The sequence below is a fragment of the Scomber scombrus genome, chromosome 11 (assembly GCF_963691925.1).
Source record: "Scomber scombrus chromosome 11, fScoSco1.1, whole genome shotgun sequence".
In the NCBI taxonomy this organism is placed as follows: Eukaryota; Metazoa; Chordata; class Actinopteri; order Scombriformes; family Scombridae; genus Scomber; species Scomber scombrus.
The window spans coordinates 9433641-9460141 of NC_084980.1; the positions used below are offsets into that span (position 1 = coordinate 9433641).

The 26501-nt window shown below is 40.6% G+C and overlaps 1 protein-coding gene across 1 annotated transcript in view; it reads right to left on the bottom strand.

Moving 5' to 3' along the window:
- The window catches only part of LOC133990765 (low-density lipoprotein receptor-related protein 8-like), a 40896-nt gene extending 20088 nt beyond the window's left edge, over positions 1-20808 (bottom strand). The window contains exons 1-2 of the mRNA XM_062429170.1: positions 20682-20808; positions 19910-20030 (exon numbers count right to left, since the gene is read on the bottom strand). Coding sequence (XP_062285154.1) covers positions 19910-20030; positions 20682-20748 — 188 coding nt within the window. The 5' untranslated portion in view covers positions 20749-20808. The remainder of the gene's footprint in view (positions 1-19909; positions 20031-20681) is intronic.
- Between the last annotated feature and the right edge of the window lie 5693 nt (positions 20809-26501).

Below are 26501 nucleotides of genomic sequence, written 5' to 3' on the forward strand. Positions count from 1 at the left end.
AGTCAATCGGTCCATGACTTTGGTACGGACTGAAATATCCCAACAACTATCAGACTGATTGCCATGAAGCTTTGTATGGACATTTCATGTTCTCCAGAAAATAAGCTCTATTGACTTTGGCAATCCTCTGACTCTTCTTTCATCACCACAGTGAGGTTGACATTGGTGGGTTTTGAATGAAATCTCTCAGCTACTTGATATATTGCCATGAAATCTAGTGTAGAAATTCATGTTCCTCCCAGAATTATTTTTATTAACCTTGGTAATCCCTTAATTTTCATCTAACTCCATCATTAGGTCAAAGTGAAAACGTTGATTTATGACTAAATAACCAGCTCTACTTTGTTTAGTAGTAATTAGTCAATAGTAGCACCACATACTAAGCTTGGTAAATATTAATATAAATATTTGTACAAAACATTAACCCAGAAACTTCAAAAACCCATCAAACCTGTGTTTAACCAGTATGTATGTGTGAGTGTGGGTCTAATGGATGTACATCTTAATGCACAGTGATGGTATCTGAGCTCACTCAATCATTCAGTGATTTTCAAGAGTAGAGCAGCAGACAGCCTTCAGTCATCTGACATTCACACACACATGCAGGTTTGCACAGCTATGCTTGTTAGGACATTGCAATGACTTCCATTTCTTGTGCACAGTCTAACCCAAACCTTAACCCTAACCTTAACATAACCTCAATTCACAGCTTACTCCTGACCTTAACCAAGACTTCAGAAATGAGTTTTTCCCATATAAGGACCAGGCTTTGGTCCCCATGAGGACTAATGGTCCCTAAAAGGTCGGTGTTTACACCAGAAATGGTCCCCAAGAGGTAACAAAAACGTGCATACACACACACACACACACACACACACACACACACACACACACACACACACACACAGCTAACCCCTTGAAGAAACCTTTTTTTAAACCATGAAGGATATTAATGACAGCTCTTTCCATTTGGAGGCCATGAGAGGCTTAATAGGTAATGCAGTGATAAGCACATTCTCCTGGGCATTAGAAGACAAATGGCCTCATTAGCCCAGAGTGAAGTACGAGAGTGTTGTCGAAGCAAGAAACATAATGTATCCTGTTGGCTTAAGCCTGCATGCAAATGACTAAACCTTCCAAAATTAATGGGATATCATGGTAGCATACAAAATACAGCATGGCATCAACAAGACTTGGGACATGCTGTTCTCAAAATTGCTTTTTCGAATGATTATAGATTCTAACTAGGCTAATTTGAGAGTTGGGGTTTGCCAAAATAGCCAGATGCACAGGCAGAAATCATCTTCTTTGGTCAATTTCAATTTATATTCTTAATATGTGTCTCTGTTTGTATACTAAGGCCCACAAAGCTGAAGTGAAAGTGAATGAGAGTGAGTAAATAATTTCTCCCGTTGATTCTATCCTTTCATCTGTCAATAGAGACTAGGTATTTTCTCCCATCAGTCAGTGCTATGCTGAGCGAGCTGTGAAATACTGGAACCAACAGGAAGATGAAAGGTCACATGGGACTGAGCTCTAACTCAGCACTGGCTGATAGAGTATCGATCTGGAAACACAGAGCATCTCTCTCTCTCTCTCTCTCTCTCTCTCTCTCTCTCTCTCTCTCTCTCCTCTCTCTCTCTCTCTCCTCTCTCTCTCTCTCTCTCTCTCTCTCTCTCTCTCTCTCTCATCTCTCTCTCTCTCTCTCTCTCTCTCTCTCTCTCTCTCTCTCTCTCTCTCTCTCTCGTTGCCCTTTAAAGATAAAGCTTTGATAAAGGTATGACATCAGAGTTTAATGCAAAGATCATCACACTTATTATTTATTTATCCAAATCATGGATCTAATGATAGACAATGTTGTACTGTATGTTGTAAGGATTGTAAAGTTCTCTGAGGTTAATTTGTCTGTTTTTTTTTGTGATTTACTGTGTACTGTATGAATGAAACTTTTCTGATTAAAGAGTTGGATTGGACAGAAGCTGTGTATTCTTTCATGAAAATGACTCCTTATCACCAATAATACTCTTTCTTTCTGAACTAGCAGGTAAAAATAACATCCTAAAATAACAACATTAATTTTAAATTTTGAGAAAGAGGAATGACAAACTCATGGATGTGGAAAATTAAAATGAAAACACAAAAGGTTTTGGGTCTTTATAGAGGAGGAGCTGAAACACAATAATAGAGGAATACACATACAGACACTTTATAGGATATCTTCTGGTAGGCTGCCAACATTGGCTGTTACTAGGCAAACGGCTTGTCCTAGTTGTTGGTTTAGTAAAAGTTGACTAAGATAGTAGTTGGCAATTTTAAGAGTGTATTTCCAAAATACATAGACATGTCATTACTTCCATAGTTTTCCTTTTCTTCGGTCACTATTAATGTCACTAAGTAAGCAATCCTGAAGCATTTCACTTTAGTTGAAAAAAGCCATGTTATAATAAGTTTATGCCTTAAATTTATTAATTAGAATCACAGTGAAGATTACAAAGGAGTCCCAATCTTTATTGTAGGCTCCCTATCAGACCTGCAAGAATACATTGTGTCAGAGGTAAGGGAGGCTGCTTGAACCTACTTGCTGCTGTTCACACTGCCTTGCTTCTTCAGACCTTTTGTACTGATCAAAGACACATACTGTGCTAATTATAGCTCACAGCCTGCTATAAGACATATTTTCTCCCTCCCTGTCAGGTCACATTGGCACAAACACTTCCTGACCAAGGAGGAGTCTGCATGGGTAGCCTCTGCCAGCAGAGCTCCTTAGTCCCTCCGAGGGAGCCTGAGAGTGATTTATAAGGAAGACGGTTTGGTTCAGCTTGGCTAAACCCCAAGAGATTTACCTTGATGCTTGAAGTGTGACAGACCAATATCAGACAGCGATACAGGTGGTTGTACACCGCTGTCTGAGAGAGGGCAACAGCACACCGCTGAGCCACATCAACACTGAGAGAATAACTTGATTTATCAAGCTGCAAGTTGCTTTTTTTAAATTCATGCCCATGTGACGGTCCACTTCCTTTTGCTCTGCATGCTCATATGGAGCATGCATGGGGGTGAACGCAAACACAAATATAGAATGCACACATACCGCAGAGCAGTGAAATCAAACTGACACATTTTGCTGAGATAACACATACATCACTGTTTGCAAGAAAGGCTTGCCGCTGCTCTGAATTTCAGTAAATGCACTAACATATACACACACATACACACACACGTCCCCTCCCTTCACAGCATGATGCTTGCTCCATGTGTCTGACCTTCTGCCGCTCTTCTTTTTTTCCTGTTTACTGCTTCAGAGAAGCAAAATATGGTTGACCCAACAGGCATATGTCAACACTTTTATCCTACAGCCTGGCATCTTCACTGCAACACATTGTTCCATAATGCAAAATACATGGCAAGCCAAAACCCAGGTCAAACATGGTGAACGCTCTGTTCAAATAATTAATTTAGTCAAGGGTGAAAAGAGGGAGGCTGGTAAAACTTCAATACACTGTTTTCCAGTTTCCAGGTGTACTGAAGGAACTATCAAGCTACAGCAGACAGGACCTGGCAAGTTTACAGTGTCAGTCAGCCTTAAAAATGGCGTTTCTTTACATTAAGCAGGTACAGTGTAAAGTACTTGGTTAAGAATGAAGACTAAAGAGGCAAACGATCAATTATGGAAATGAAAAGAATGTCTTCCGCTTCTTTATCACATGACATGGACCTCCGTGAAGCATTTGTTTCATGCAGAAGCCTCCTGAATATTCCACGAGTCCATGTGATTCACACTGACTGTGAGGAATTTAGTGAGATAATTAATTGACCTACATTAGCAACAACAATACAGACACGCACGTTTAACTCCACTACAGCTTCCTACTTATCCTTTTTACTATACAGCCACTGCAAAGAAACAACATGCGATATATATTAAGTTGATACAATTGGCACCTTTCCATTTTTTTGCTTTTGTGAACTGTCAGCGTGTAGAATTGTATCATTATCATCAGGAGATATCAAGACTGTGGCCATAAACACAAAAAATACCCATAGAAATTGTAGGTGAGAAAGAAATAATCAGAATAAAAGAATAAAGATGAGACTAGACAAAGAACGGCGATTCAAGCAATATACAACCTATTTCAAAGTGTGTCATACTGCACTGCATACATATGGTAAAACATAGTATGCCTGATGCAACTTAGCTGTAATATCACCCAGTCCTATGTCATTACCACCACCGCTAACCTAGATTCAGCCAGGAATTTTATCTCTCATTATGGAGTAAAAACAATTGTTGTACGAGTGGTTACACAGTTAGATTTGGCAGTGCAGGTTGTGCTCTTTAGGGAGCTCCCTGTGTGAATTCCAACAGTCTGCTAATGATTCAGCGGGGAGCACAACCAAACCCCAGGGGTGTCAAAACTGAGCCCGGCACACACGTATCGCCGAGATATGGAAGACATGGCTTCAACAGAAACGCCTCGAGAAAGAGACGGCAGGAGCCACACAGAAGGATGGTGGATGGTGGAAGGTGGATGTTGGAGGGGGGAACAGCACAGTCTGAAGCAGAGCAGCAGGTAGGACAGGCAGGGAGAAACCTAACAGGAACACTTTGTTTCATGTGTTGAATATGATTTGTGTTTGTCAGATCAGCGCATGTGGCACGAGTGACTTACATGCTGAACTGCAGGCTAACGTTTCTTTAATTTGTTTGCAAAATGTTGTTGTGCCTTCGAGAACACGAGCAGCTGGGATGAAGAGTCAAGCAATCACTGTGCATTTCACTCACTAATCTCTTATTGGAGATTTTGGCAAGGAAATCTAATTATTTTGGACTGTGGCGGAAGCAAGCAAGGTTTTAACAGTAGGTGTCAGCAGCAACCAGCCCTTACTGCTGTTTCTAATTCCATGGCAAGGGTCACATAATGTGCACAATTCCACAGCTGGAGCTAGTGCATCCTCCCTCAAATCCCACTTTTATCAGAAAAGAGCAGCAACAGGAAACTTCCTAATAAAACTAATCCTGCCAGACAGATGGACAGGCCTCTTGTGGTAAGACGAAATGCTGAGAGCTTTTTTTGATGAAGAGCTACTTCCATGACAAGTTGACACACAAAATCACAGGCTTTTGCTAAAAGAAGTGTAAGAATTCATGAAGAAATCTTTGCAGACAATGATATATTGGTATATAAATATCATAGTGAACACATCTATAACTGCAAACCTCTCTGATCTAGAAAACGCCAAGACACAGTTTGAGGACGGGTCCCTCAGCCAAACAGCCTTCATTGCTGCTCTTCCCTCCAGAGCCTCTCTTGCACACTCCAGTGGAAATGACTCCAAAATCAGCACCTCAGCCAGACTCTCTTTCGTCCTGGTCTGAAACACAATCTGCAGTGAGGGGTCAAACCAAGATTCTGGAAAACCTAACTTACATGTTCTGCTGAGGTTTCGCACTTGTGCTTTGTGTTGTTCCGAGTGTTATTGAGTCCTGAGTTCTCATCATTTCTCATCACAGTCACGGCAGTCTCACCAGACCTTTTCCTCAGAGATACTGATCAGACTGTATGTTTAATCTTTAATAATTTAGGGAGGGTTGACGATCCATCCAGTCTAAACATAATCTTTCAGCAATACTGCTTCACTTTCAAACTGCTCCAACCTTAAACCTGCAGCTTTAAAACAACAGTGCAATCTTTTACAGTGAGCTGCTAAGCAGCTCCATTGGTGCAGCAAGGGGTTCAAAAGCTTGCTTACATACTGTATAAGGCAGACATTTGGGAAAATCAAAGAAGAGTGTGTTACTTTCCTAAAGCTAGAGCCCAAATCTCCAATCACCAAAGACCACATCTTTAACTCTAGGTAATGACTGCTCATACATTTCAACATCAGTTTTGAAGTTACTAATAAATCCTGAATAACAGCTAACACTACAAAGACACAACTGAAAATCTTGCCAGTTCACACATTAGAAGCACAGAACTGGTCAAAGTCTCATAGATCTCAGTTGGAGAATACTGGTGCTGAGAGTTTACAATAAACCACAGTGCACATTCACTGATTCATTGAGCGCAAAACTGAAAAGACATCAAAACATCTTGACTTCAAGATGATAAATAACATGTGAAGTGTGTCTAGGCCACAGCACACACACACCCGAACTGTTTTGATGTGAACACACAGTCAATCTTTCCATCCACTCTCATCCAACCTTTTGGCACTGGTGAAATGACACAAAAAAACATTCTTTAACCCTCTTTTCCAGCAAATTGAGAACAAGTATGACTCAGAAATGAGAGAGAGATCAAATGAAAAGAAATTAATGAGGAGAATCGGAGAGCCATTTTCCGATTCACTTGGACAATCTCTTCTCAGTTTCTATGTAGCTGCAGAAAGGAGACACTCTTCTTATACAATCATTACCCACAATGAAAGAGCTAGTGGGGCTATCATTTTAAAAGGTATAATATGTAAGGATGGCCCCGGCCCATCCTGTCTCATAATACCACTTTGTACCTCAACAGGTGATAATGAGTCACTGTAGCATCCAGTCTGCCCTCAGTCTTACATGAGAGGGGAGGAGCCAAGAACCAGTATATCTTTTTGGTGATATACTTCCCTCAAGTATGGAATATTAATTTGATAGGTGGCCAATTCTTACTTATTCTTCGCACCTTTAGGGTGAGTTTGCGATGATTTTTTTTTTACCCCATTTACACTCAGCCACTTCATTAGAGCATAAACGAGTACCATTTTACCCAGATGTTGAAAATATGTAAATTAATCCATCTCAAGTGAAACTACGTCAGTAAGCATTCTGTGAAAACTAGCCTCTACAGTGTGTGTCCCCTGTGATTATGGCAACTAAAGTGATTCAAATTACACTGAAATGACCCGTCATTCTCCCTGTCTCACAAAGTGACACAAACTACTCTTGTAGTATATATCTGACCCCTGATAAGTGAAAGCATTGTATAATCTGTCTGGTTGAGAGAGCTGCAGGAGTAGTCATGTGTCATTTCAGTCATATTTCTGTCATTAGGACAGTTATTAGTGAGCTAGTTAAAATGTTTTTGGTTTAACAACTAAGTTATGGTTCTTCTACCTGTTACCAAACACCTTCAAGTGCATTACCACTACTGGAGTATAGGTCCATCCTGAGTTGCATGAATAGTGGGGGATTGGAGCTAAGGTAAATTTCACTGGTTGCAGTTACAGGGCTATGGTTGGGAGGATAAGGTTAAAGGTTAAAGGATAAGGCTAGTGATTTTCTATATTTTTCATATTGTACACAAATCTAGTGTGCAGAGCTCTATTATGTATCTTGAAAATAAAATAAAATAGGCCTGGATTTAAGAATAAATGCAAAGAAGTGTCAGCAACTCTTGAGTTACAAGAAGCCAAAGGGACGTGCATGAGGAAAGCCTAGAGCGCATTCACTCCTGTATATGGAAATGTTTGCCACACTGGATTACAGTGTCTGTCTACTAACTGCGGGACTGTAATGGGAATTGGGAGATTAGCCTTTTACCCTGTGCAGACAATAAACCGCATCTCTCTCTATTTCTCCGTCCTTCTTTTTCTCTCGCTTTCTTGCAAAGACCTGCTTCCAATAACACAAAACATAATGACAGCTGCAGACTGAATTTTCAGAAAGACTCTCACTGGCCTGAAGAGCAAGGCACTCAAATTGCTGTGACAAGGCACAGAGAGCAGGATATTACATTTCCCACTGCAGACGAAAAATTAACATAACTGTAATACTGCCCGAGGTCAAATTTCTTTTTCTAGAAAATCTGCTCCTAGCAACAAGACAGCGTAATTAAGACACACTCTGATTGTAGTCACATCCGCCGTTTGCCTTTGAACGTAACCCGGCAGTTACATGCAAACACAACTCACATGCACAATCGCCCACTTCTGCATATGTGCAAGTAGACCTTCTGTTTATCAGTGTTTCAAGCTCCAAATGTTGCCTGCTTTCAGGGTTTCTTCTCTCCTAGTAACACAAATAGCACACTGGGGTCAGACAAGAGGAGCAAAGTCTCAGACAGCTATTGATGGATTGTGGGCTAATATCCTTCAGTGTGGGCTCACCAAATACCTGCTGTAAAAAAGCACCAATCAAAGAGTCTAGAAACCACCCACCAGATTACTCAGACCGGTACTAAAGGCTTCCCTCTCATCACTAGATCTGCTGAAGCTGCCCCGATGCAATGTTAGCTAAGTAGCACAATGTAGCTACAGTACAGGGCAGGCACATGATATAAACCAGGTCTGCCAAGTCTCATGCATTGACCGTGAGACTCACGCAATTGACACTTTTCACATCTCTCAAGCTACATGGCCATTTTCTTATGCAGTGAAAAATGTATTCAAAACTGATAACGTTACGGCACAAATAGAGGACACTGATAGCGCACAGACAGGCAAGACAGAGCAGCACAACGCAAGAGCAGCACAGTGCAGCAGTGAGTGATTCAGGCCATCAAGGGGGAAGCGAGAAATATATACAAATCTATATTATGATATACTGTAATTTATCCCCGTGCATGCAGCTCAGAGTAATCTCACTCAGCTGCTCTTCTGGTAGAAGCACACCGTCCCCCCTCTCCATCCGTTTGAGTTACTATGGTTACGGGAGCACTCTATGTCTCTGTCGCTCTGCAATTTTCTCGCGATATGCTGTTCTTGATGCATTTTTGGTTTTCACAACACCCTCAATCTAACTAATCTGGACTAGCGCAGAGTGGAATTAAGAGCGGCTGACTCTTAATTCAAGAGTCTAGAAACAGTGGTGTAGAAATGGAGGAAAAGTATTTAAAATTGCGGATGACCCCCAGACCCCCCCACTTATTATGTATCTTTCCAAGTTTGCTCACCCCCCTTTTTAAACATAACCAAGTGACCACGGTGAGGAGCATAAATCTTTCTTATCCTATGTTTTAAAGAAAAACGTGTGTAGTATATGGAGTGTACATCAAAAATGGTATCCAATAAATACAAATTAGCAAAAAGAAACTTATGGGGAAAAAAGGTATTGGTTCATGCCAGAGAGAGGTCAATGGGGGTCAATTTACCACGAATAATACTCAAACTAAAATAAGTACTACTAAGTATACTAAATACTTACAAGTTTCACTCCAAAGTACTTCTAAATCTGCTAAATACTAACAAATGTATCTCCAAACTAAAGTCAAAACTTGTCAACCCATATATGAACTTGATATAAAATGACTTTTTACAATTCAAGACTGCACAACTCCATTTGATGTGTCTGAGTAAGTGTCTTTGTAAAAATAGTGAAGGTGACTCAGATGGTTCCATTAAAAGCACAGTTACAGATGTCGCATTTCGGTTGGCCTCATTTAAACTAATAGGGGAGAGGGGAAGTGATTCATTAGCTATTTTCATAAAATCTTACTTAAGCCTTAATGGGCTGAGGAATATAACAGTCACATTGGTCTGCATTTCTGAAGAATCTGAAGTAAATGTCACAACACAAAAGTAATTTAGCGTGCTACTAGGTAGACTAAATAAGCAATCACATGGCCATTCACTCCACAATATGAGGAACATGAGACGGCTACGATAGCATGAAGTTGTTAGTGGTTTTGGAGACTTATGAAAAGCATATGTAAAGCACTTAAACTTGTTAGCACAGATTCTGTATTTACAACGCCACTTCTTCTTACAATCTTTGACATAAAACTAATGCGAGCTTGCGCATTAATGGCGAGATCATGACATTCTTTCCAGCTTTCAGTTGCAATAGCAGCTTTCTGTTGTGTGAGGTGAATTAATGAAGGTTTTTCTGGGGCACTTTTGTTGCTATTTCTACCCTTGTTGTAATATATGTGGTGTCGAGATTCAAAGTAGGTTGTGGAACTGTATGCAAAAGGTTTCTGGTTTCTCAAGAGGTTTCCGCTACAAAGACAAAGAACTGATCTGTGCAGACCACTGAAAGTAATAAGGCACAGTAAATCAGTGATTTGGTGGGTGGAACAGGTGGATAAAATAAAGAACACCTGAATATAATATAATCAAGTATTACCTTTGTTAAGCTTTAACTTTGAATTCACAAAGGTAGCAATTACTGCAGGGTTATTCCTTTGTATATATATATATATTCTGCTTTAGGTTGTATAGTTTGAACAAGTGGCTGTTTTACCAAAGCACTGTAGCTTACTTATATCCTATTCTATATTTTGGCTCTATTTCAAATATACAAAATATATTGTTTTTAAATGGCAATAAAGGAAGCCTGGTTTTCTATTGTTTTGACTGATAGTTAAATACAGAAAATGTACTTCAAACAGCTCTGTAAGTAGAGCAGGAAAACTGCACACACGCCAGGTGTTCCCAGCAGTCTGACTGTCTGATATGACGAGCAGATGTTCTGCAGTGAGTCAAAGCCTCCCATAAAGATGCTTTACTTGTCTTCATTCAAACCAAGAGGGTGCCATTGGTTTTAATTCTGTATGATGGCTAGAGTGTGAGTATACTTTATGGTCTTGTTGCTGTTGTGGTTGCTCTCACTTTATCGCTGTGGATAAGTCTCCTTCTGCTCTGCACATACTTAATAAGATCCTATGACACATAGACAGACAGAGACTGTGCAGCGTAAGACAGGAAACACAACCTCAACTCGGACTTTTCTGAGGCAGAGACCACAGGTGATTCTTAATGGGCTGTCTGTCTTATCCTCTACACTCTATCTGATCTGCATCACAACAATAACACTGCAAAACAACCACTCTAAAATCAATGACACTGCAGCATTCTTCATCTCAGCTGCCCCCCCCGCCCCCCCCCCCCCCCACCACCACCACACCCCCTTCCCTCATTCCACACTAACACTATCCTTGGCTTGCCTCTATACTGCCTCCTTTTTTTTCTTCCTCCTTTAATTTTTTCTCCACTGCTCTCCTTCTTTCTATGGTGATCCATGTCACAAGAGATTACATCACTCTCCAAGCACGAACCAATAAAATAGCCTGTCTTCTGTTGTGTATGTGTGTCTCTGTACATCAAGCAATTCCATGAGTGTTTTTTTGTATGCATGTGCGTGTGTGTGCATGAGCGCATACATATTTGTGTGTGCATGTGAATGGCTGACGGCTATGCATTTAAAACATATCTATCTCTAGGCAGAGCTTAGCTCCTGAGCTTTGATCACAATATGCCTCCCCAAAGCACATGAGGTCAGGCCAGCTACGGTTCCCACTACTATGCTCTCTATCAGCATTATATTTCCTACTACTTCCTAGAAAACTTCTATTAAGACACCGAGCTATAACTTCAGTGTTCACACACACAAGGCCATGTGAAACTTGAATAAGCATTCAGTTTTTATATTGTCGATATATAAATATAAGCTTTCTAAATTAAAACAGATCTAGCTGACCTTTTCTGATATAAGATCAGCAGAAATCTAATAAAAGCTCTATATGACTATGATTAAAGATCAGAATGATGGGAAAAATCATTTTAAATTCAAAATCAGGTTTTAGCTACAGTATTTTGAGAGATTTGGAAATTAAGACTTTGTTACTGTCATATATATGAGCAGGTTTTGAAATCCCTAAAAGACTGATAAGATTTTCATTGTTCCCGATTCATTAACAACCCATTTTATGCATGCTTTCATTACATTTTTTTAAATCCAAATTTTAGAGGAAGGAAAGGGTCTTGCAAAAAATGCACTTTGATGTAAAACAGGCCTGCAGAGGACTGAGGGGAGAAAAAAGCTGTTCTGCAGAAACAAAAACCCAGCGAATTGTGTCAGAGCTTGAGCCTGTTATGTGATTCTCCACCAGTCAAAAAGTGTAATTTTTCTACAGATCTAAACTGTAGTCTAGACTTTTGATCAGTTCATCTAAAAAACAGTTTTCCACTAATTGGTGTTTTGCAGGAACATAATTTGATAGTCCCTATCTGGCTGGATTCAAGTCTCACACTTATAAATATACTGAGGAGTAAATTAGCTCAAGACTGATTGTTATTTGCAGAACATTATTCAGAGATCATTACTGATGAGTGAAGGAAAGCTAATTCTCCCACTTTACTCCTACAATGACTAAAATGCTTCAGAGCACTTTTTGCCTCCACGTATTGATTGGGCTGATGTTTCATGATGACCAGCTGAGCCCATGAATACATTCAGGGCTGCACATCAAAGCACATTGTGGGAATCCTCAACGCCTCATAATCACATTTTAAATCGATAATTCATGTATCCATGTTTGCACATTGTTTCACTGTGCATACCAACTGTCAATCAGCAAAACAGTGTGAAGGAATGAGTATGTCACCTGTGCATTGTTGTTGCTCATGCACAAATAAAGCAAGGACACACTTTTACAGTAAATGCATAGCAAGCTCTATAGCAAGACTAGTGGTTAAACAGGATATTTTCAACATCTACACTTCTTCACAATCAGCATACAGCATCAACCCAGGGTGCTCATCATTTCTTTAATGTATAGGAACTGTAAACAACAATATCTCTACACAAGAATTCGTAAAAGTAATTTAACGACAAGTTGATGAACAGAAAATTAGTTTTAAAAACTATCCACAACTCATTCAAGTCATGTCTCAAGTAGAAATGCCAAACACTCTCTGGTTCAAGCTTCTCAAATGTGAAAACTTTCTGTTTTTCTCTGTTTTATATCAATCCAAATTGACTATATTAAGGTTTAAGACTGTTGGTCAAAACTGGAGAACCTAACTTTGAGTTCACAGGACTTGTGACGGACATATTGTTGACTGATAAATAAATTACTGAAGAAAATACTGTTACTTTACTGTAACTGTAATTTATTTGTTCTCACATTGCATTTACTAACCAATGTCTAGTCCCTTTTGTCTGTAAAAACGATACACTGTCCACATTTCATTCCTAAACAAGCATAGTGCTGATGGAGGAGACGTGTAGGCAGGTGGAATGATTTCAAGACGGTGACGTCCTGCGTGTAAAGGCAACATTGTGATGGTGGCGGTGTCGTGAGTCACGGTGTAGCTGGGCAAAAGCAGGCAAATGCAGCTACTTCTGTGAGTGGAGGCGATGCTCAGAATGCTTTTAGATACACTGAATCATCAATAACAAGAAAGAGACTGAGGGGCTTTAGTTGCTGCGTCACAGCCATTTTCTCAGCATCCCAATTCTTTATGCTGCTGACGCTCTCTGATACCCTACCTTAACTTTAGACTGGCATAATGTCCTATTTAGGTCTGTGATGAGTGTGTGTGTACTCATCCACAAATATAAATCAAAATAAAGTGAAAACTCACAGCTACACACAGCCGATCCCGACATCCCCGCAGCTGTCAATGGAGATTCACAAGCACGCCTGTTGAGTCACATGAAGTGGCATTTTTCACAGCAATGAGTCACAAGTTGCAAAAGGGGCCACGGTTGTTGCAATGTGTGCCACCGTCTCCCCCTGTGGGTCTGTTTTTCTGACAGTGATTCTGGATGAAAGGTGCTGTCTACCTGGATGCCTGTGGCCCAAAGCGCCTGGGTTCAAAGAGCAGGCAGCTTCTCTCAAACATCCAGCATGTGTCTTATCGATTTTCAAGCTAGCCTGGGTTCATTTCACTGCCACAACGGAGTCAATGATCTAAAAACTGGAGCTTTGTCTGTAACATTTTAATGTAAAACTGAATGGTGGGATTTGTGTCCTGATTTCTACCAGTCTTGTGAATCTCTCAATGAATTATGAATTAACCTCTTGACATCCACAGCCTCTGTTTTTTACTTGACATTTACAGGCATTTAAAGCACCCTGTTGTGCTAATTAAAATGACAATCAAGCATACACCAAAATAAGTTCACGACGGCTTTTAAACAGCATAATTCAAATACAGGTGCAACAACGTCTCCATGGACCTAGTTTAGGAAGCTTAAAGCCAGAATCTAACGTTGAAACCATACACATCATTCTGTTTAAAACACCCGGTGTAGTACAGACCACAGTCTACGCTGCTGTATCATAACGCGGCAGCAATTCAATGATTCAACTGAACCAAAACAGCATTTTTCAAGAGGCGTCTCAAACCGCTAAGAGTGTCCCCTGAGAAATATCTGCTTTCAAATGATGCAAACAAATGCTTTCTTTTTTTTGGTGTTGAGCATTAAAAGGAAAGAGCAGTGGGGATAAACACATGGCGGGTGAGGGCAAAGAGGTTGGGGCTGAGTGATGTTTTCATACCCCCACATTAATCCCCCCCATCTCTCTCTCTCTCTCTCTCTCTCTCTCTCTCTCACTCTCTCTCTCTCTCTCTCTCCCCTCTCCCTCCATCTTTGCGTAGCGACACACGCACTAATCTGAGATAATAGCTCAATTGGAGCTGCTGACTTCTTAATGATCAGTTTGGGCAAGCTGGCTTTGAGACACCCAGACACAGGGCAGTAGGCCAGTAGTGCCAAGCAAACAAACACAAACACATGTTGATGATGATGACTGACAGGCCGTACCAGGGCAATGGCCTTTGAGAGTTTAAGACATCCGATACCAGCAAATGCTTGCAGCAGTCACCACTACTGTACAATCAAGCACGTTGTTAAGCTATTGGACAAGAACGTGCTCGACAGCTCTCTTATATACTCGGTAAACACACTCATAGCTTTTTGTTTTAATGAGCAGAATAGAAAGGTACAGATAAAAACGACAGAGGTCAGTTCTGCTCATTTAATTCAGTTGTTTTTTAAGCTCCAAGCCAGGCTATTAAAAGTGTGTTGCACTAATTAAGGTTCTGATTATGGGAATTTCGACTGAATGAGTTAACAGCATAAATTGACCACAGGCCCAAAGGAAAACATTGCCTCATTGCGTGGAGAGATAAAGGCGTAATCCTTTCCACGATGTGTACAGACGTCAACAGCTGTGGAGATTATGGAGAGAATTTGATAAGAACACAAACATCCTCCCCGACTCACCCCGCAGGTCAACATGATTTCTTTCCCGACTTTCTATCACTTCAACCTCACTCGTTTTTTATCAGGCTCCCTTTGTTGTTCCAAATCATCGACAACCCCTCATTTCTCGGCTGTCAAACACATCCCTTCACAAAACACAGACAGGCGGACACAAAGCCTGCGGGAGGAAAATACATGCCTATAAAACAAGAACATGTTTTTTTAAGACTGATAAAGCTAAAAACACTACAGGACAATGGCAATCTTTATGTTTTTCCTAAACCTCTGACATTTAGCAACAGCATTAGACTGTTAAAGTAGATCTCAGCTTGTGACCAAACAGCTTACTCACAAATACTAGGAAATCATTCAAAATGTTTGGAACTACTGCTGTCTGCTAACCTGGCTGCGTATAGTGCCCACCCAGCTAGTAAAAAGAACTGCAAGCCAGAACAACAAAAACAGAGCCACCAGTACTTTACAAGTAGAGCTGACTGGAAGTGTTTGCGCTCCAGTCACTCATCAGTGCCAACAGACACAGAGCTGCACTGCTTAGTTACACTGTGGGTGGGTGCAGGAAGAGAAGAGAAGAAAAGAGATGATACTGTAGGTGGTTAGAGCAGCGCTTTTTGTGTTCCCAAGGTGTAATTTGGCTTTGAATGAGTATTCACTAATAATAGATATGAATATGAATGAAGAAGGGAATAAGAAACACAATAAACAAAAAGTGCATGTATCACTGTAGTTTTTGTCATTTGTCACCAAAAACATCTGGAGAAAGCAGCATGAAGAAGTAGAAGAAGAAGCCACAAACCAGGTGACCACCTTGTTACATCCAGTCAGCCACACCATCACTTATTCTACCACAAAGCCGATAACTAATGGAATAAAACAGCCCATAAGCCAGTTAGCAACCGCTGGATGCTCACTTCTAGGTTACATATGGGAAACATGTAGTTTTCCTAGATGGGCTCAAATTTAAACTGAGCTGCAGTTCACACAAGGCATAGTTTTAACTGAGGATTAAGAGGTCTGGGGGAGACAAGCTCCTTCATCCTTTCTAAAAAAGAAGAAGGTGATTCAAACATTAAATGCAAAGGATAAGCAAAACAAAAAAAGTAAATCCAATTATGGGAAGCCCACTCGCTTTCAGTTCCCATTCAACTGCTTGTTTCTCTATTTTCTCTCAATGTATTCAGTGCAGTACTTGAAGAATTGTAAAGCAGAAAATGGCAGGATTTCAAAAAGTTAAAGCCAGTGAGCTATTATGACTACTGTGAAGTGATGAAAACGCTCTTGGAAAGGCTATGGTGCCCTTCAGTGGGCATGGCATGACTTTCACTTAATAAGAACTATGCAAGCACCCCTATAGAAAGGCAACAATATTGTTAAAAAACATAACTAATCTCAGATTAGTTCATTTACAAGCAGTGCACCCAAGAGAACATTCAAATTCCTGACCGTGTTCATGACACAATATAAAAGATTCACACTCTGTTAAACTCAAAAAAGTTCTGACCTCAACTGGTGTCAAGTGTCTGCTGTGAAAAGACCAGCTGCACTGTTGAATGAAGCATTAAATAATCATTGATCAAGTGTGTGGGGATACTTTTTGTTATTGTACAATTTGGTGTGTCTACAGGACTTACAGGTTCCAGCACTGCAGTAGAGGAAGCTGCATCCATTTGAACACTTTGGAATGAAAATATAAACAATGACTACAGGAGTCGTGAAGGAGCGCAAGCAGTTTCAAAAGTGTGTTTGTATCTGAAGTTATGGGGATTTATTAGGTAAAAGAACACAAAGGGAGAAGGCACAGAGTTTGTTGCTGACTCTGCATCATAGAGGGAAACAAAGAAGCTCTTTGAGTTTTATGTGGCAATGAGAAACACTATGTTAAATTCATGAACGCAGATGAAATAGATCGTTATCACATCCAAGAATGAGAGAAAAAAAAGTCAAGCAGACCTGCTGGACTTTGAAGGTAAGGCAGATAGATGGAGACTGAGTGAAGCAATGCTATAATCAGGATGAGGATTAAACAGCAGCTCCATGTCAGAGTTGGCACAAATCTGACTCCGAGAACTCAAGGCGGAATTATTTTGTTGCCTCCACTGCTGTCAACTCCAGATGAGGCGAGAAGCAGCGTGGCTTTGCATCTCATCCTCACCAGAACTGTTATGCAACCAGTAAACTAAACTTATAGTTTCTATTATGTGGATTCAACTTTCTATGATTCTTTATCAGAAAGGTGCAGAGCGCATTATGCATTCATTTGTGCATTTATGTATGTGATGTGTCCATGTATGTATTTATGCTCACGTGCGTCTCGTCCGTGCTCGCGTCCACGCATACTTATGAGTGTAATTATGCATGTATGAATGTATGGGTGCATGCAGCGAGTGGCTGGTCAGTGGGGAATAGAGTTCAGATGATGGGGGATGGAGAGATAAGAGTGCAGTCTGGGGGTGGACTGGTGGGGGATGGGGCAACGGCAAAGGGGTGGAGTATGGAGGAGACTCGTGATGCATAAAGGGTATGATACTGCTGTGAGCAATAACAGTGTTTTCAGGCCTTTCCACCTGTTCTGTGAGGTTTCAACTTCAAGCAGGCAGGTTGGAAATAAGGTGACTCTGGCATGATAAACAGGGAGCTGCGGCAAAGGTTTATACCTGTCAGCATATTTCATAACCACGGTCTGTTACACACATTCAGTCACTGGATTCTCAGGCTTCGCATTGTGTTGTCAAATAATATATTGTGAATACAAGAAAACTAAAAGAGTGAAACTGTCTTTGCAGCCGTTCAGAAACTTAATTTAAAAATGCAATCATTCATAGTCGAAAGGAAACATAACTGTGTCGTTTCTGCGCAGGATTTGCTGTGTGTACAAGCTAAATCCTCAAAGTACTCTCCTTCTGTGCAGCATATGTTGGACAAGTTTACACTTCATCGCATTACACTACTGTCCTCAGTCTTTTAGACTCTTAAAATGTACAAATAGGAAAAAAAGGGGGTTTACATGAGAAACCCCTGAGAATCACTTTACTGTAATAGTAACACACATTCATGAAATATTGCCAGAGCTGCACATTGTGCCTTAGAGCCTTTTCTCCAAATCAAACGGAGTATAAGTTAAACAACTACCATCCTTAGCCAATCAGTGGTCAAACACTACAAGGATGCCAGTGCAGAGACAGAGCTGACTTCGCACAGACCTACCAGCATCATCTGCCTGCCCACGCACATACAGCATGAGGAAAAGAGACAAACACAGAGGGAGGCCACTCTCTAATATAATAACAAGTAATGACAGACTGTCAGTCATCAAATGGCTGGTTGACAGTAGCCACAGCTAAAAAGGCTTTCAGGAGGAGTTTTTTTACTCAAGCTCTAAATATGTCAGAAGCTCTGTCTGATAGAAAACACACAGTGGGTAATAAAAACCATCCCAGACAATTTCCTGTTTTATTAATAAAAGAAATAAAAGGAAATAAGCCAGACAGTGTAATGTTTTTCTCTAACATCAGGGGGTTTGTGTGTGTGTGTGTGTGTGTGTGAGAGTGTGAGAGAGAGAGAGAGAGAGAGAGAGAGAGAGAGAGAGAGAGAGAGAGAGAGAGAGAGAGAGAGAGAGAGAGAGAGAGAGAGAGAGAGAGAGAGAGAGAGAGTGAGAGCGAGAGAGAGAGAGAAGCAGTGACACATGAATGTTTTAGGCACAAAGATGCTTCAAATGACCTGCTTTCTTTGGCATGCCTGAGGACATATTCTGCTGATCTCAGAGAGCGGGAAACAATGGCAACACCTCCGGACTAATGCACATGCAGTCAGCACATAGGGCTCAAAAGGTGGTTGTATACAGCAGGTCTCTGTGAGTGTGTGGGAGTTTGAGGGAGACAGAAACAAAGACAGAGAGAGAGAGACAGAGGTGGTATGAGGAGAAGTAGAGAGCGTATACTGTATGTAACACATGTGTGAGGAGGTGCAGGAATTCCTCCCGAGCCACAATTAACCCAGACACAAAAGAACATAGCTGCATGGCAAACATGCAGAGCTTAGATTCAGCTTTGGCACAACTTCACTGGTTTCAGCGCAAGCATTCTTCCAAAATATAGGCCACTGGCACGCAGTCAAAAAGGAAACTGGAATTCCATTATTTCCGCGCAGAACAACACATCCAAGATACCTGTCAGAGCCTTGTGCGATAGACCGAAGCACCAGGCAATCTGTCTCTCAGCTGGACAGCTTTTTATTTGAAGATGATTGGAAAATGGTTCCACCCAATCAACCCTCACTTAACAAACACGCTTGTTGAGCTTTGTATAGGAGCAGTAGCGATGAAATCACCTGCACAAATTCAAGGGCCTAGGGAGCACACATAAACACACACACAGGCTTAATCCGCACTCAGAAACATTATTATATGTGTCTGTGTCTTTTTTGCATGTCCTGTAAACTCTGTAAGCTTCTCTGCCTTTCTAAAAATAAGGCACTGCCATGCACAATGTGCAAATAGAAAAAAAGAGATAAAATGCTAATAGGGACCCAGGGAGACATGGGTGCACTTTTTGATTCCCTAACTGTTAACATTATGAGAAAATACAGCTCATTAATATAGAGAAGCTTCAATAGACATTTCAGCCATGAATTGACCATTAAGTAAAACTCTAATGGATAGCTGATTGGAGTGGTAGTTTGTTTTGATGTTATTAATGATATTAATCTAATTAGTTTTTATAACTTTTGGAGCATTTTTCACGTGAAAAAAAACTCACTGCATAAACTTATATAATAGGAACACAATGGGTTGTTGTTGTTGTGTCTAAGTGCACATTTTCTCAACTCAGATCTTATTTATTTATGATTATTTCCTATTTTACTAGTGCTGTAACAGGTTATTCCCATTCGCTGTGGCATTCGAACGGCGCCTTAATAATCGCAGTTAAGCATGGAACAGACATTCATCTTTCTTTGTTTCTCCACTGATTTGAACACTTACGACAGTTTTCTTCATCGCTGTTGTCTGAACAGTCGTCGTCATCGTCGCACCTCCAGATGGTTGGTATACACCTTTTGTTGTTGCACTGAAACTGTCCATCCTCACACTCATCCGTTGCTGAAAAAAAAGAAGAAGAAAAAAAAAAGAGGAGGGGAGACAGCGTCCAGATGGATCAGCAACAAACGAACATAGTGAGTAGTATCCGCTAGTAGTTCAACTGTCATTTGCAAATGAATGCCTAATTGATATTCAGCATTCATTAAGGTCAATTGGCTGAGGCGCTTGGGAGCGTCACGGGGCTGTGTTTTTCTCTCAGTTATTGGTCCCACTTTCTTAAGATAATTTTAAAAAAACTGTTCAGCAGAGAAGGCCCCGTGTCTGCAGGACATACAGTAATTCTCCACAACATGAAGACAAAGATTCGGTCTGGGTTACTACAGTCTGCTCCCTCTAATGCAGTATGGACGCTCACTGCCAGCACATGACAGACCCGCCACAGCAATTCATTCAGAGACCAAGCTCCCATCTATTAAAACTGATCAAACTCATTACTGACAATTCATGTTAGAGAAAAATCTTTTTGTCTTCTTTTTCTATTCGTATTAAAACGCACACGCGCGCGTAGTGCCGGGAGCGCTCCCAGTCTCTCACCTCTACAGCCCATCATTCACACACATACACACACACACACACTACCGATTAAATTTTGATATTTCATTTAATGTCACACACGCCAAAACACCGGGCGGGTAGGGAGAAAGCACTGACCTTCCGAGAAATGAAGCCTCAGGACTAACAAATGAAAAAGTAGCAGCGTCCTTATATCCGTCCACATTTCTGGTGGAGGTGATGGAGCTCATTCACATCCACAAAACAAAGCCCGAGAGCCGCTCTTGTAGCGCTGCGACGCCGCTGCCTGCCTCTCCGCCGTGAAACACCCCCTCCCTCCGCCTCACTGGCTGCCCGGAGCGTGACGACAGAGCGTGGGGCGGGGAGAAGAGTAGAATAGGGTGGAATAGAATAGAATAGAATAAAATAGAATAGAATAGAATAGAATAGAATAGAATAGAATAGAATAGAATAATTTAGAAAACAATCTAACATCATCTCAGTCCATTTAGTAGCTGTTCAGCATGGCAATACCTGCCAAGTGGACCTTGGGCAGAGATTGCGATGTCCAAAATTGTTTCCAAAGCCAGAATGAACTCCAAATCTCCAAACAAAATAGAATAGAATAGAATAGAATAGAATAGAATAGAATAATTGAGGAAATGATTTACCTCGTGTTTGTTTCAATTTCAAGGTCCATTTAGGTAATAGCTGTTCAGCTTTCACTGCGGTAATAGCTACTAAATGGACCTTGAGCAGAGATTCTGATGTCTCATATTGTTTCCAAGGCTAATAGAATAGAATAGAATATAATAGAAAAGTACTTTATGCTGAATGTTTCTGAATTTACAAGTGCCCAAACATTGAATTATTTGTTTGATTGCTCCTTTGTTTCAATTAATTTACTAGTTAAGCTATATTAAATCCGATTATGATTATTATTACTACACGTACTGTAAATTGATATATAGATAACAACTGACCTATCTTAATGACAACTGTGCAAACTGTAACTGCTGCAGAAGACCATCAAATGCTATTAAAAATGGGTGGACCTTGATTCAATATTTTCTTGTCTTTTTTATGTATTCCTCTAATTTTTATTTTACAAAATTATTATCCCAAAAGTCTTAAACTTTGGAAAAGATTAAAACCTTTTAATTGAAGTTTTCATGAGGTTTATTAAAGTTCTTCATTGAACTTTCACAAAAATATTTCCATGAAAATATTTATCACCATTTAAACATATTTTAACCCAGTTCAATCTGCATAAAGGGATGGCCAAAAACATCTGCCTGTATGATATTCCTAATATTTTAGCAAGTGATATGTTGCAAGATAGATTTTTTATAATTCTATATGTAGAATTAATGTATTGAAAAATGTGTTTATTATGTTGTAGGCAGTTAGGGCTTCTTTTTGGAAACCAGATTATTTCACAGGTAGCTTATCATTTTTAAAGTTAAATTATAGCAGCAAGTACTGGAAGCAGTGCTACTGTATGTGTGGTGTGTTTTGGGGTGGGTGGGGTGGTGGTGTATTCCTTGGATTGTCTGTGTCATACCCACTGAGCCAGTGAAATCAATTTTAGGGCATGACAGACAGGTAATAGCAGTATAGTGGTGGGGACTAGCAGGACCAGATAGGAGGGGATCAGGAGGTCATGCAATTTTGTGTCCCTGTGGAGTTCTTGTGTTCAGTTTGGAGGGAGTAATTTAGAAAACCTACGTAAAAATCCTAGCTTGGGGCCTAGCTAGGGGATGTGACAGTGGATCTACACAAGCAACAAATTCATACACAAAAATGTAAACAACAGAACGAAAGAAAACACTCTCAGCCCCACCTGTTTCAGCATCTGCTTTTGTACAGTACCGTATCCTGTTCAACAACCCCATTATTAAGATACCCCCTGAGCAATAATGTGATATGAGTCTCATCTATATGCAAATTATGAGAATGCTAAGGTGAACCGCAGGCTATACAGTTCGTCAGTAGTAGCAACAGGAAAAGCCCCCCTGTATCTCTTTCATTAACCAAACTGCAGCTTTATTGCTCTTTCTAAACACAATGAGGTAATACTTGTCTGCAGATAAAAGTGCTTCAGTAGTATTTACAGGGTCTTGTGGCTTCCAGCCAGAGTTAACAAGGTTGTCTTTCAAATCTAGGCCATGGCCATTGCTGTCAGCATAATCAGTCATTTTAATGGAGATAAGCTGAAGGATAACTTAATCCCCATCCCAACCTAAACATATAGTTAATACACACAGCAACACTGGCACATTTATGCACACATTTGCACCAACATTACTATTCATAGCCAACTTAGTTATGGCACTGTAAAGAGAATCATGGTAGTTGGGGCCTGTTGTCATGGTTGCACAGCAACCATCCATTAAGGATGAGGAAGCATCACCAGAGTGAAAGCAAAACACAGTGGTTGTCGAACAGGTGTTCAAATCTGAAACAGGAATTACTGCTCGTCCCATCAGAAATACTCATCTGATGAGCTGTGACCAGGATGCTTAGCCATGTAGGAAAATATACCAATACAATCGCTTAGTAAAATCCTTCACAATACTCAAAGCTCTCAGCAAAATAACTTGGGAATTGCAAAGTTATGAGATTTTAGTTGTAATTTCTATCATCTGAGGGTGTATGACCCCCTTCATGCAATGTAGGCTCATTATGTAACATGTAAGGAACCAGCTGTTCAGAGAAACAGCTTACATGCTCCAGGTTTTGTACTTCCAAAGGTAATTATAACATGTAAAGTACAGTATGTATTATCATTCATGCACATCTAGCTCGCTCAAGTGAAGATTAAAGCAATGCATACTGATGTAGCACAAGAAATGTTTTTGGTTTGGTCGCAAATCTGATTCCCACTTATCAGAGATAGAGTTTAGAGTCAATTTGCTTTGAGGAGTGAGTCATGACTAAATGAAAATGCTTTTAGCATAAGAAGGATTTAGCAGGAGGTAGGGTAAATCTGAGAGTCAACTTCAGTCAACTGGAAATAAAGAAATACTATAGAGTAGATTTTGCATACCTAACAAACTGTAGACTGTGCTTTCCCTGGGCTTGCTTCAGTGCCTCTTCCACCAGTCTTTTCCCCTGTCAGTCCTGTGGTGTATCGCTCAGAAAACTAAGGTGTAGCTATAGTTTTACAACCTTGACCCTCTTAAAGCATTTTATAATCAAGAAAAACAATAGTACTATATGTAAAGTTCAAGTCAAAATGAATACCTCCATGCTCGCAGCTCTGTGAGGTTGTACTGAGAGAGTACTGATGTCAGCATGCTCACATTCTGAACAATATTTATCATGTTCACCATCTTCGATTAGTATGGGTAGTTTGACTTATTAACATGCTAGCATATGCCATTTAATAATGAAAAAGTACAGCTGAGGCAGATGGGAATGTATTTAGTTTGCAGATCAAATTAAAATAGAAAGTCAGGGGATGACAAAAGTTATTACAGTTCATCCTGTAGGGAATATGAGTGTCTGTGCAATTTCATTCAATACCAAAAGTGTTAACTTCATGGTGGTGTCAGAGGAGACGTCAGGGAATCACAAAAAAATAAAGATACTTCAATCAGGACCAAGGTGGTGGTCTGATTCACTGCCATTGCCAAAAATCTTAAACGACAACTTCAACAATATTTCCCATGTAACTATTGAAGTGATTCTAGTGCAGGAAGCACAGTACATGCTCGCCGAACATACTGTGTTTAAAAGGTACAAACCACAACTCTTTCCTGTTGTCCTCAGCAACTATAACAAAGGGAATCATTTTTATTACCTAACTGGAGACAATGCCATGAACCAGTCTGCTTCAAGAGTCGACACTGTGGAGTCCTTCAGCTTCCTGGGAACCATCATTAGCCAGGACCTCAAGTTGGACCTGATAATCAGCAGCCTCAGCAGAGAAAGTACTACTTCCTGAGGTAGCTGAAGAAGTTCAACCTGTGAAAGTCAGTGATGGTGCATTTCTATACTATCATCACTGAATCCATCCTCACCTCCTATATCACCATCTGGTGTGCTGCTGAAATTGCCAAGGACAAAGGCAGACTGTGCGTATCCTCCACTGGGCCGAAAAGGTGATCGAATGCAATCTGCCATCCCTCCAGGACCTGCATGCCTCCAGAACCCTGAGGCAAGCAGGAAAGATCATACCTGACACCCCCAACCCCCCCTGGACATAAACTTTTTAAAACGTTTCCTTACAGCAAGAGGCTGGCATCTGTCAAGACCAAAACCTCACATCTGCAGCCAGCCTCATCAACAAGACCCGGGACCCCAACTGACACGGACTCTTTCTCCCCTGTGGACATTACCCAGTCTCAAATTTGGACATCTGTGATCTTTGAATTTACATGGCATTCCAATGCTATTTGTATTATAATTATTAGTAGTATTATAAATAATAATAACAATAAAGCACACTGCATGATACTGTTTACTCCTGGTCAGTATTTCCTACATTAATTCCATTCTCTCTCTGTGTGTGTGTGTGTGTGTGTGTGTGTGTGTGTGTGTGTGTGTGTGTGTGTGTGTGTGTGTGTGTGTGTGTGTGTGTGTGTGTGAGTGTGTGTGCGTGTGTGCGTGTGTGCGTGTGTGTGTGTGTGTGTGTGTACATATGTAGAACAGTTATATATATACAGTTATATTTATATATGTAAATATGTAGAACAGTTTTTACTATGCTGCAGACTATGGCACATGCCCCATCAAAATCGTTCATCACTCAAGCTTCTTGACAAACTGCCGTTATCACCTCAATTATCAGTGCTGTTGAAATTAAATCACACCATGACACATAGCTGTAAGTAAGTATCTGACTGACACCTATAGATAAACTATGTCTATGACGGGGCTCCTCATTTTGAGGAAAAGTAGCACTGCGACGAACTCCAAAATGTCAGGATTGGTAAGGTTTGTCTGTGTTTGCCTTGTGTGTCACCTGTTGTCAGGGGCCTCAAGAATTGGCAGCAGATCCCTTACACAGCAGCCAGCAGGCAGGATGATGTGCCACATTTTCTCAACATTTTGGATTCACGAATGGCTTCCATCATCCCCACATACAGTCACAGTGATCATAGAAATCTGTTCCAGTTCCTCTTGCATGTAAACAGCATTTCAGTAAATAGTGAGACTTCTTCTCTGGCCACATTTCTTATTTAATTAACCTTTAGGGAACATTTGCTGAGCATGCAAACTGCGCCCCACAGCCCCCACCCTCCCACACACACACGCACACACTGCTCTACATTGACACAGCTGCAGAGCTGGCATCGACAGGCTTCATGGTTCAGTTACAGTATAGCTCTCCACTGATGGCCTCTGAGCACTGAAGCAATTAGGTTTAAGTACCTTGCTCAAGAACACCTCAGCAGCTGCATTTGAGAGATGAGAGAGACACACTTTTGGTCTGTTTCCTCCCACCTTTCACTCGCTGGTTGATGGTAACTGGAACAGCAAGGCTCTTGTCACAAACCCTGTTTGTCTAGCCCAGTGGTCTGCAACCGTGAGATTGGTTCATCCTCTCTGGTTGATGCTGCACCTGCCAGTTAAATCAGCTGCTGTAGTGTTGGGCCAGAATGAGAAAGCGTTCGAACAAATCTCTCTGTAGCAAATGTTTCAAGTCCAATTTGCCAGACAGCATACTACTGCAGGTTTGCAGGGGCCACAGTCAAGACAGAAAGCTCTTACAACCCCCTACACTAATCTATCCATAACCAACTTGGCATTTTTAAAAGCTTTAAGGAGACTTTTTTCCTCCTACACACACCCAACATAACTTGCTCGTTTACAACTAAATGTTTATAAACTTGAAGAATCTGTAAATTTTGCTGCACAGTGTTCTAATCTAAGTGATATTTAAGGATGTATTTATACTATTTTTATAATATATGTGATATATATCTTACAAATCTAAATTTAGACAAATATAATTTGCTTAAACTGCAAAAT